General features: G+C 49.7%; 1 protein-coding gene across 1 annotated transcript; it reads right to left on the bottom strand.

Annotated features, from left to right (window-relative positions):
- Positions 1 to 708: 708 nt before the first annotated feature.
- On the bottom strand, positions 709 to 8,390 carry PROK1 (prokineticin 1). Its single transcript, XM_003892363.4, has 3 exons — positions 6,743 to 8,390; positions 3,973 to 4,098; positions 709 to 1,822 (listed from the first exon to the last, which is right to left on the bottom strand). Exons 1-3 carry the CDS (start codon positions 6,974 to 6,976, stop codon positions 1,703 to 1,705), a joined length of 480 nt encoding a protein of 159 aa, XP_003892412.2. The 5' UTR covers positions 6,977 to 8,390; the 3' UTR covers positions 709 to 1,702.
- Between the last annotated feature and the right edge of the window lie 3,094 nt (positions 8,391 to 11,484).

Genomic DNA, 11,484 nt, shown 5'->3' with positions numbered 1-11,484 from the left:
GTAAAGACTGCCCTGGGCATCCCCTAAGCAGGGAGGGCTGATGGATGGAGAACACACATAGAGCCAGCCCTCAGGGAGAGCAGGAGCCCTCCAGGCCTCAGAAACCATAGTCTTCCTGGAGGCTTCTGAGAAAGAGAATGGAACATGATGTGCTTTCCTATTGTATGTTACATTTTTCTGGACTAAAAATTGAGGAGCAGAGGAGACAGCGAGACCAGGAAGCTACATTTAGAGGAAGCTACCAGTCTCTGGGTTACAATGGAGGCTCACATCCTTGCCAGCTCCATTAGTAGTGTGAATTTCTTCACTCCAGGCACACAGTGGCCTGGTGGGGTCAAATATTTGACCTAAAACAAATGGGACCAAATTTTAAAAATGAAAGTTGCAGCTGGTCCCTGCTAAGCAATCTCAGCAATGGAGTCTTTCCAGCTCATGCCAGCTCACAGCCCCTTCCTGCCCCCAACCCTTCCAAGCAGGGCACCCCCTGCCCAGAGCCCATGAGGCTGCCTCTTATCCTTTCTTCAAAAAGACCCTGAAATCCACTCCCTTCAAAAAATAGACCCTGGCAGGGTGGGGGAGGGGAGGAATACCAGTCACATCCCTCCCCAACCTGGACACAACCTGGTCCTTGCCTTCCTCCCCAGGTTGCCACAGAGGCATAGGCCCTGGCTGAAACCGACAGCGGGAACACCACGCCACACATCTCAGTTCAGTTTGTGCTTTTATTCTGAAGCCAGCAGGTTGGTGCGTAGTTGCCTTCCTGGTCTGAAATCAGTGCCCCTTTCAGTCCCTGCCCTGCTCCCCGTCCCTTGCTCCCACCCCAATCTGGACAGAGGACTGCCCTCCTCAAAGTCACCAACCTGCTCTCGCGGCTGATGCTTGGAAAGGAGCTGTTTAAGGAAACGCCCTAATTGCCTTCTAATATGTCAATATCAGATTAGATTGAACCACCACCATTTGCATTTTAATGGAAAAGCCGTGGGAATTGGGGGCTTCAGTGGTTAACTGGTAAAGTGTGGTAAGAGGGGGCCTCAGAGGCATGACAATTCTCGCAGAAGGTCACAGGCCACAGGCCACAGGCTGGCTGGGACCAGAGTCTTCAGGGGGCTGATTGACGTCCCTGGGGTCCCTACACCTGCCTTCGGGTGACTGTCCGCTGCCCTCTGGGAAGGGCCAGTCTTGAGTCTGTGGTCTAAAACTAAGGAGTTAACCAATCAAGGGAAGATGAACGACCCACAGATTGGTCCTCACAGATCACGTAAAGGACCTGAGGGTCAGGCCAGGACCTGGGACTCAGCAATGCACCCAAGAGCCTGTGCCCAGGAATGTCCAATTCAGACCGAGGGGTACATGTGGGGAGAGGGGCAGGGCCCAGGAAGGAGAGCAGGCCCAGGAAGGGAGGGGAGGGGGAATGTCCTCTCTGCCATTTACCACCTCTCTGGCAGCCTAAGCAGGGAAGGGAACCAGGCTGGCCATCTCTCACACCACAGCTTCAAGCTGGGACATCGTCAGGCCAGCCTGGGGACCACGTCATGATGGGAGGTATGTCTCCCTGTGTGCATATGTGTGTACTAGGCAAGAGAGATCAAAGTAGTCAGCGTAGGGACTGGAAGAGTCACAGGAGCTGGGTTGCATGGCAGAAATAAAAATCCAGGCAGTGCTCGGGAAAAGGATGGTGGGTATCCTGAGACCCGGCAAGCGCCTAAAAATTGATGTTCTTCAAGTCCATGGAGCAGCGGTACCTGCCGTCTGGGAACCTGGAGCACAGCAGGTTGGTTGAGCAAGGACAGGTATGGTGCTTGCGTTTCCTAAAGAAGGGGACCTAAGGAGAGAAGAAAGCAACACCTTCACCAAAAAGACGTTGGTGGGCCTCCTGGCAGCAGTCTCTGCTTAGTCCAGCGCTGGCAAATGTCTCCCCCCACACCCTAGCCCACTTCTCCATTGCACCTAGCACAACAAGAATAGCAATTAGAGATGAGGAAACTGAGGTACAGTGTGGCTAAGCAATACGCCAAGATCACACAGCTAATTTGTGGAGGAGCTAGGATTCGCACCCAGGCGACCTGGCTCTGGAGACTCAGCACACATGTGCCTGCACACACACACACACACACACACACACATGCACACACACGTCCATTGATTGAATGTTTGTTGCTCATCCATTATGGGCTCAACACCGTGGTGGGTGCTGCAAGTGCAGCAGCGAATAGGACAGCCGCCATCTCTGCCCTGACTCACACGCCAGAGGAGTGCTAAACCACTGGGGTATCCTCAGGGAGGAGTTAGGAGCATGGGCCCATTGTCAGACTGCCTGGGTTCAAATCCCAGGTCTACCACTTCCCAGCTGTGTGACAATCAGCAAATCATTTGACCTCTCTGTGCCTCAGCTTTATCATTTGTAAAATGGGTTAATAACAGCACCTACCACATATGGTTATAAAGAGGTTAAAATGACAAAAAGCACCCAGTGTGAAGGGTGGCATGCAGGAAGCATTCGGCATTAGTTTTTATTACCACTGTTGTCTTTATTGGGAATATGGATCTGGAGCTGAACCCCCTCACATTCCCCAAGGTTACAAGGACTGCCACATTGTCCGGCCTCATTCACCACTCTCTAGCGCCTCTTCATCCTGGGACAGGAGGTTGGGCGGGGGCTGTGATTGGGAGAGAGACTGCTGGAGGATGCTCTGTACCCAGATGAGCACCGAGCCGGGGTGCAGGTAAGTCCCCAAAGAGCAGGAAACATGCCTGAGTCCAGGTGTAAGACAGCTGGTAAGCCTGAGAGCCTGTGCTCAGGAATGTCTAATTCAGACAGAGGGGTACATGTGGAGAGAGGGGCAAGGCCCAGGGAGGAATGCAAGTCACCTGAGAGCCTGTGGAAACGCCCTAATTGCCTTCTAATGGTCAATGTCAGACTAGATTGAACCACCACTATTCGCATTTTAATGAAAAAGCTGTGGGAATTGGGAGCTTCACTGGTTAACTGGTAAAGTGTGGTAAAGTGGCTCCAGAGAGGGAGTGCAACGGGGAGGCTGTGGCTCCAGAGGACTCTGGACTGGGAGCTGGCAGTCAAGGAGTGCGAGCAGGGCAGGAACTACGTACTCAGGGCACAAGAGTGAGTGACTCCTTGAAGTGGGCACCTCACTTGCCTCACTGTAGACCTTACCAGGTGTGGAAGGTGATTTTGTGGGTCTGCTTTTATGTTCCTGAAGGGAGTTTCCTTCAGAGCAAAGGGCATGTGAGATCCTTCCCAAATCTGAATTCATCAGATCCATAAGGGGCATTAGAGGCAGTGAGTCTGCTCCACTCATTGTATATGTGTGGCCCAAGAGCAGGTGAACTAATTTGCCCAAGTCCACACAGCAAATTAAGGGCTGGAACGCCCAGCCTGTCTACCAGCCTATGAGATCAGTGCACCCTTCCACCTGAGGCTGCCCCTTCAAAAACAAGGCGGCAGCGCCCAACATCAGTGAGGTATAACTAGAGCTGGCATTGGAAAACTGCAGCTCCAGTCCCAGCTCTGTCTCATTGGCTGTGTGCCTTGAGCCAGTCACGTGACTTTGCTTGTCCGTCAGTTTCTTCAGCATTGCCCAGGGTTGCTGTCAGGATCAAATTAAGATCAGTGATTCTCCAACCTGTGCTAGAAGTTTGTAGGTGGATCATGTCAGGCCTTGTACAAATAAATGTACAAATGTGTTATCTGCAGGGCACTAAGGTGGGTGCCTGTTGGTGGTGGGGACACAGCAACCCCATAGCCTTCGGCTTCCCCTTGGACATTCAGGGGCTGGATCAGGGCTGGATCAGCTGTCAGAGGAAGGTGAAGTCCTCTGGAGCCACAGCCTCCCTAGACTCCCTCTCTGGAGCCAGCCTCTCTAGCCTTCCCAGCTAGAGCAAGGCCCCAGGACGTCACCCTCTGCTCCTCGCATGGCCCACCCACATATGTGCACCCATGCAGTGTCTGCACAGTACCTTGTGGCTGCCAGGATGGCACTCCTCGCCTTCCCGCCCCAGCGGGGTACACATCCGCAGCCCTCGAAGCCACAGGCTGATGGCACAGCAGGTGCCTGCCCCACACTGGACATCCCGCTCACAGGCCTGCAGGTGGGAGAGAGAAGGGAGCAGCCCGTTAGTGCACCCAAGAGAAAGCAGAAGGGAAGGGTAGATTCAAAAAGCCCTTATCAGGATGGAACGGGAAGAGGCTGAGAGTGTCACCCCTGGCCTTAGCCTAACAGAACGCCCTGGACCACGCTTTATTGCCCTGCTCCCCTCATGGGGAGGCTCAGGGCTCAGGAGGGCATTGGATCTGGATCTGAGGAAATTTCCAAGCTCCTTGAGGCCGCTCAGAAGGAAGACAGTCCTCTTTTTCCGACAAGGCTGGGGGTTAGAAAGCATAGCTTTTCTAGGGCTAGTAGACGCTCAATGGATGCTGGTGGAACTGAATTAATTAGAATTCTCAGAGGTGGCAGGGACCCTGATGGCCCAAATTCCTGGGTGGTCAGTGCTGAGCTGCCTTGGACCAGTAGTCTCCAGCCCTGACCGCGCTGTGTTCAGTGCCTCCCCTCTGCATGGAGGCACCCCCACCCTGGCCTTCAGAGGCCCAGCCTCAGCCGAGGGGCCAGCACCCCAGTGAACAGGTGCCTCTCCCAGGGTTTCTCTGCTGACTTCCCTGATCCCCAAAGAGGATCGCAGAACAGGGGCTGAGCGGCCCTGCCTGGTTTGGGAAAGGTGCCATTTGTAAAGAAGGCCACCTAAGCTCACGTTAAATAAAAGCCAGGGCTGGGGAAGACAGAACTCTTAACTGCTCCAGACTGAGGTGGGGACCCGCTGAAGAAGCATCCACACTTTCCATTCTCAGAGATGCTATGTGGCTTTTCTGAGCTAAAATGCAAAGCTGGGTTTTGGATCACTCTTTTCCAATAAAAGCCTATGGGCACCTTCAGGCTGCTGTGTGGGACGTGGCAGGACCTGGAAGCCCCTACTTGCTCAGACCCAAGAGGGAAAGAGTGGATGTCAGCTCCACTGATCATGCAGAGGAGTTACGGGTGGCAGGCACCCAGCTGTGCCTGTCTCCAGCCCAGCAAGGGCACATCTCACACCCAGCCAGGCCCCAAAAGCTCGGGGTTGGGGTAAAGGAAACCCCAGTTGATTCTTCTTCTCCCATAGAGGTGCGGCATTGCTGTCCCACTCTCGGAAGAAGAGTCATAAAGCCTTGGATGTGGGGACAGTTACAGTCCAGGGAGCAGGGGAGTGTAGAGGTGGTGGAGCCTGGGCTCCTGCTGAGAGTCAGAAGTGGGACACCAGCAGGACATGGAGGATGTGGGGAGCCTGGGGGTTCCTGACTTCCCCTTACTGCCCTGTTCTAACCACTCATCTGTCTTTCCTGGGTAAGCCTAGGGAAATGCACTCTCTATTGTGCTTTTCACTGTGAAAATGTTTGCCCGCCGCTCTCAGATCTGCCTGCCCTGCTGCCACTCTGGGCCAGTGCTGGAGCTGGCACGGGTGGTGAGGCAAGCCCAGCATCCAGGCCAACCACGCTGCTCCTGCCCTCACTGCACAGCAGCCGGGGCTTCTCTCCATTGTTCTTGCCCTCTCAGAATTTCAAGCTACCCCAAAGAAGGGCAGCCCACAGTGTAAACACTTCATTAGGTATAATTCTGCCTTCACGAATATTTTTATTTTTGCTTTGGATCTCAAAAGCATTTGACTTGCCTTTAATATTTGTTCTTTTGAACTCAGTCTTTTTCCTTTAAAAGAGAAAAGAAAGAATTTGTCCTTTCGGTGAATAGTAAAATTAACCCAATTCCAGGAATTGTTTGGCATTTCTCTACATTTCCCTTATCCATGTAAAAAGCTGGTGGAGGCTGAACTAAAAGTTAGTTTCCCTGCTCCCCCCGACCTTTTTTTCCCAGTGGCTTTTATATGGAAAGCTCTCAGGTAAAGCATTGCTTTCTGCTTCAATAAGAATGGTCCTGCTACCATAACACATCATGCGCCCCTATTTGAAGGTGGTTCGAGGTAAAGGCAAACTTCTGAGAGAAAACTGTGATCTGAATATTTTGAACCAATTGGACAGTGCCCACATGCTGAACCTCTGCTTTGAGACTGGATTTCTACTTGTTATCTGAACGCTTGCTTTGGGGTACACTCAGAATGTTAGTGTCACCCATATTCCTCTCAGAACTAACTGGGCAGGCACACAGTGAAAGAGTTTCAAAGATATCCTTTCTAAGCGGAGGTTAAATTTATACAATAGAAGTTTATAAGCTTACCACGTTTAATTAAGCTTACTGCCTTTAATTAAGTCAACATGCTATGTAAATTAATATTAATATTAATATGTGAACCAGACCATAAATAAAAATTAAAATTCACACAAAAGATAAATTAAGGTTTGCCAATCCACTTTATAAAGGAATTCCTTATTACATAATAGGAATCTTCATTTTACCAAAGGACTGAACTTCAAAATGTTCAATGCTCTACTAATGCATTTAAAACAGGATTTGATTCATACACAGCTTCTCAAAAGCAGATCCCATTTAGTAGAGTGAGGTCTAACTAGTCTGAAAATCGCATGCAATCCCTCTCTAAAGTGCTGTCTAATGCATAACTCCCCATTCCCTTTGGTTCACAGTGTGTGGAGCCAACAGAGCCTCTTGCATGGTTCCTGGGCTCACAACCCATGCAGACCCTGACATCTTCCCAAAACCCAGGGCACAGAGAATGTTAGGCGACTTACCCCTGTGATCACAGCACAGTCAGACACAGTTACTAGGAGGAACATGATTGAGACTTGCATGGCACCTCTCATGGTCACTTGGGGTGAAGATAAAACACTGCCTGCTTGGATGCCTCTCGCTTCCTCCCGCTCAGCCTTGTGCCCGGCAAACTGGGAAGGCCAGGCTCTCCTGCATCCCCCGCCTCCTCCCAGATGTTTATACTCAGGATCCAGGGCTGCCTGTGGATGCCTCATCTCTGCTTTTCCCTTCTCCAACACCGATGTTACTCAGATGATCTCAGAAGCGAAGATGAGACCTGAATCTCTAACAACATCAAATCAATATCAAAACCAATAAAAATGGATACTTCGGGGGCTCTGACGGTTGCTCTAACTCTCCCAAGAACGCAGTGATTCAGACAGTTATGTACATTTCACTCAATGTTCTTTTCTGCCTCTGGGTATCCTTCTATCCTACTTGGGGCAGAGGAAAGGCTCCGGTAATGAATTAAGGGATTTGCAGCATAACCATTTATCCTTCCCTGCACCAAACTATGCAACATACAGGATTATTGGTTCCCTCACACTCACACCAAGAATTATCTAGGCATTTACCATGGGCTCAGCACAGAGGTAGCTGAGAAGACAGAAGAGGGTGAGGTGGTATCCTTATTTCTCTAAAAGGTTAAAATTACAGTGAGGAGACATAAGACAGTGAGGAAAAAAAGACCAGGGTTGTGAGGCTGATACTCCTAAGTGATACACACATAAGGATTTGCTCTCTCACGGGCTCAGGATGAACACCAGCACATGTCCCTTGGTACAATGACCTAAGGGCAGAAAGCCAGCAAACACACAGGCACACACTCTCCCAGTACCCTGCAGAGCCGAGTTGGTGTGGGCTGTGGCTGAAAGGTACTAGAGCCACACCACTGGCCTTCCAGGTTTAGGGGTGAGCATGAGAGGGGCCTTATCTGTGAGTATACAAACACAGTGGGCTCAGATGTCAGTCTGGTGGGAAGTTGACTTTGGGGAGGGCCCCTCCTCCTGCGAGGAAAGCCCCTGACCCCAGCCCTCTCTCTGTCTCAGAGGACCCAGAGAGAACTCCCAGTCCTTTGTCAGATGATCTGCCTTCTCTCCACAATAATAAAAACCAATATTTCCCAAGGTATGTGTTGCAATATGTTAATACACAAATAAATAAAAGACCACTACAGTCAAAAATTTGGGAAACACAAACCAGCTTGGTTTTTGCAGAACTTTTCAGGGCCTTTCATAAGCTAACAAGTGTTTGAAACACCAAGTGGGAAACGCAGTTTGTAGTATTTCACAAACAGATTCATCCGCAAAACTTTTCTCGTCAAGTGTCACATGGGTGTAGGGTTTCCACATAGAAATGTTGACAGGCATTTATGAGTGCAGAGAGGAAGACTAACTAGCACGGGGGCCGGGAGCTAAGCCCCCAGAGGCAGCTACTTTGACTTCAGATCGATGGCTTCATGACCTTGAAAATATTGCTAATCTCTCCAAGCCTCAGTTTTCCTACCTATAACATGGCGGTAAGAATAGCATTTACATCATAAGATATTGTGAGTATTCATCTATTTATTTACTCGTTGACTATATTTATTGAGAGCCTACTGTATTAAAGGCACTGTTCTTAGCACTGGGAATACAGCGGTGAGCAAAACAAAACCCTGTCCTCATGTAGTTTCGACTCTAGTCAAGGAGACGGGTGATAGACAAACAGATTTGTAATGAAACAGCCAGTTTTGCTAAGCACTGTTATAAAGGAAGGCAGGGGGCCAGGCGCAGTGGCTCAAGCTTGTAATCCCAGCACTTTGGGTTAGAAGATAGAGGCAGGTGACTCACTTGAGGTCAGGAGTTCAAGACCAGCCTGGTCAACATGGTGAAACCCCGTCTCTAGGAAAAATACAAAAATTAGCCCACTGTGGTGGCTCACGCCTGTAATCCCAGCTACTCAGGAGGCTGAGGCAAGAGAATCACTTGAACCTGGGAGGCAGAGGTTGCAGTAAGCCGAGATCATGCCATTGTACTCCAGCCTGGGCAACAAAACAAGACTCCATCTCAAAAAAAAAAAAAAAGGCAGGGAAGGCGACAGACTTTGACAAGGGGTGTTATTTTAGATGTGATAAGGGTCTCTCTGAGAAGGCACTTGTGCAGATTACTGATAAAGTGAAGGAGTGAGCTGGACAGAGCTGGAGAAAAAGTCAGTGCAAAGGCCCTGTGGCAAGGCTTCTTGGCCAGTTGCAGGAGAAGCAAAGAGCAAGGTGAGCCAGGGGACAGGATGGGAGGGGATGCAGTTGGAGCAGGAGCCAAAGGCCAAATCCAGCCTGCCTGGTGGGACATGGCAGGAACCTAACTCCAAGTGTGATGGAATGCTTGGAGAGTTTGGAACAGGGGAGAGGCAGGATCTGATATACACTTAGATTTTTTTTTTAGAGACAAGGTCTTGCTCTGTTACCCAGGTTGGAGTGCAATTGTGGCTCGCTGCAGCCTGGAACTCCTGGACTCAAGCGATCCTCCTGCCTCAGCCTCCTGAATAGCTAGGACTGTAGACACACATCGCAGCACCTGGCCTGATTCACACCTTGAAAGGATCCCTCTGACTGCAAGTGGAGAGTTAAGTGAGATGATGCATGTAAAGTGCTTACCACAATATCCAGCACACAGCAGCATTTGCAACCAACTGACAATTTTTACTATAAACATATGAACTTGTATGCTTTAATATAAAATTCTCCTGGGAGGTGAGAATCAAAATAATGAGTCTGTAAGGCCCACCTGTACACTGTGACACTGGGCTGGGCTGGTGACAGAAGAACCAAGAGACCACCCCAGCCTTGGAGGACCTTCCACTCTGGGAGAAAAGCTACCTAGGAAGGAGGCAGCGCTTTGCTGGGGGCTTGGAACACCTTACAGAAGTGGTCCTGTGGGCTCTGCTTGCCCTGCACACACTACCCCACATCACAAGCTCGCCTTCCAAGAGACAATGTTAGATCATGTGATTCTCAGGCTAACACCCGTCCCATTCACTCCCCATTCTCACTCCCTCCCTCACTCCCCGCTGCCCCAAACACACAAAACTCATCATCTCACAACTGCAGTGAAGAATGGTAGCCAGAAATGTTGTTGCAAAACAAAACCAAGAACATTGATTAAAAACATTTTATTTCTCTTGAATGCTAGTGCTTGAGGAAAAGCCAGTTTAATTAGAGGAGGGCAAGGGATAGACGGCAACTTGGTGGAAATCCCAGAAGAGACTCTGGGGAGCTCCAGGGATAAGCAGTACTGGTTCTTTATTCAATAACTTAATTACACATTCATTCAGTTCCTTCCATGTGTCAGGACCAGGAACTCGTGCTTCTAGGGTCTAATTTCCCTCTAGACCTTAGAGCTCTCCTGTTCCCACGTCTAGGCGGATTTCAACAGTACTTGACTCTTTTTAGCCACAGTTAGGACTACTTTTTGGCTGACAGATGTGGTGTGGAAAAGGAGAGTGGACAGAAGAGGAAAATCCTGAACTAAGCAAACAGAAACTGGAGGAAACAAAGGAGGGAAGTGGAGGGGAAGTGAATCAAGAAGCGAGTGGTAAAACATGGAAGGTAAACGGTGAAAGTGCTCAAAATGGACTTGGCTCCCCTGAGGGAGGGGAGAGCTAGTGGAGATGTGCCAGGCAAGCCTTTCCCAGACTCCTACACACCTTCGGAGAGAAAGAGGGCAGGTGGGCAGCATGCCATTGAGTGTCTGTGTAAGAGGGCTACGTGCAGGTCACATCTCATAACTTAAGCCTGGCCCTTATTTCTCTGTTTTAGCTGATGTCAGTGTCACCATGGACCATTTATACAGACGTGTGTGTGCACGCATGTAGCAACAGCCAATCTCAAGGCCTACCCTGAGGGGCCCTTCAAGATGTAGGGTGACTTCTCATGGAGTGAGACTATGAAGTAGAATATTCCCTGACCTGGCATAGTCCCCTGAGACTGTTTACCTTCAGGCATAGAATAAGTCTCACCCAAGCATGGGGGAGAGGTTGAAAGGCCTCTTTCAACTCTGCCTTAAGATCATGGTTATTGTTCTGCAAGCTAGAAAGGGCGCCCATATCCAGGGGCCTCCTTGCTCCTGACTGAATGGGCGGATCTTGTGTTAATGTTTGAGTACCTGTGTTAAAATATGCTCCCTTTGGCTGGGTGCAGTGGCTCATGCCTGTAATCTCAGCACTTTGGGAAGCCGAGGCAAGTGGATCACCTGAGGTCAGGAGTTCGAGACCAGCCTGGCCAACATGGTGAAACCCCATCTGTACTAAAAATACAAAAATTAGCCGGGCATGGTGACATGTGCCTGTAATCCCAGCTACTCGGGAGGCTGAGGCAGAAGAATTCCTTGAACCTGGGAGGCGGAGGTTGCAGTGAGCCGAGATTGCGCCTCTGCCTGGGTGACAGAGTGAGACTGTCTCAAAGAAAAAAAAAATGCTCCCTTTATTACTGGTTTGTTGCTAATAATTAAACAAGAATTAACTCTGATCCATTTCAAAAAGAGATGAAGAAAGGAATCATAGAATAAAGGAAACCCAAGCATACAGGCTGGGGGTTGTTAACTTGGAGTCACAGCCCCCGAGGAGTTCATGAGCAGAATTCAGAGAATCCATAAACTTGGTAGACAGAAAAATTGCATCTTAATGTTCACTAACTTCTAACTGAATTTTTAACATTTTCTTTGGACCGTAGGCCACAAACTATAAA

This window comes from Papio anubis, chromosome 1 (assembly GCF_008728515.1).
Source record: "Papio anubis isolate 15944 chromosome 1, Panubis1.0, whole genome shotgun sequence".
Lineage (NCBI taxonomy): Eukaryota > Metazoa > Chordata > Mammalia > Primates > Cercopithecidae > Papio > Papio anubis.
The sequence above is the reverse complement of the archived record's forward strand: the minus strand, read 5'-3'. Positions and strand labels throughout refer to the sequence as shown.

Bases quoted from the DNA above. Each gene is read 5' to 3' on its own strand.
- PROK1 (XM_003892363.4), bottom strand. From the start codon at position 6,976: ATGAGGCATCCACAGGCAGCCCTGGATCCTGAGTATAAACATCTGGGA. The intron at 4,099-6,742 runs GTAAGTCGCCTA...TCCCACCTGCAG, and splicing joins ACTGTGCTGTGATCACAGGG to GCCTGTGAGCGGGATGTCCA. The intron at 1,823-3,972 runs GTACTGTGCAGA...TTCTCTCCTTAG, and splicing joins GCCATCCTGGCAGCCACAAG to GTCCCCTTCTTTAGGAAACG.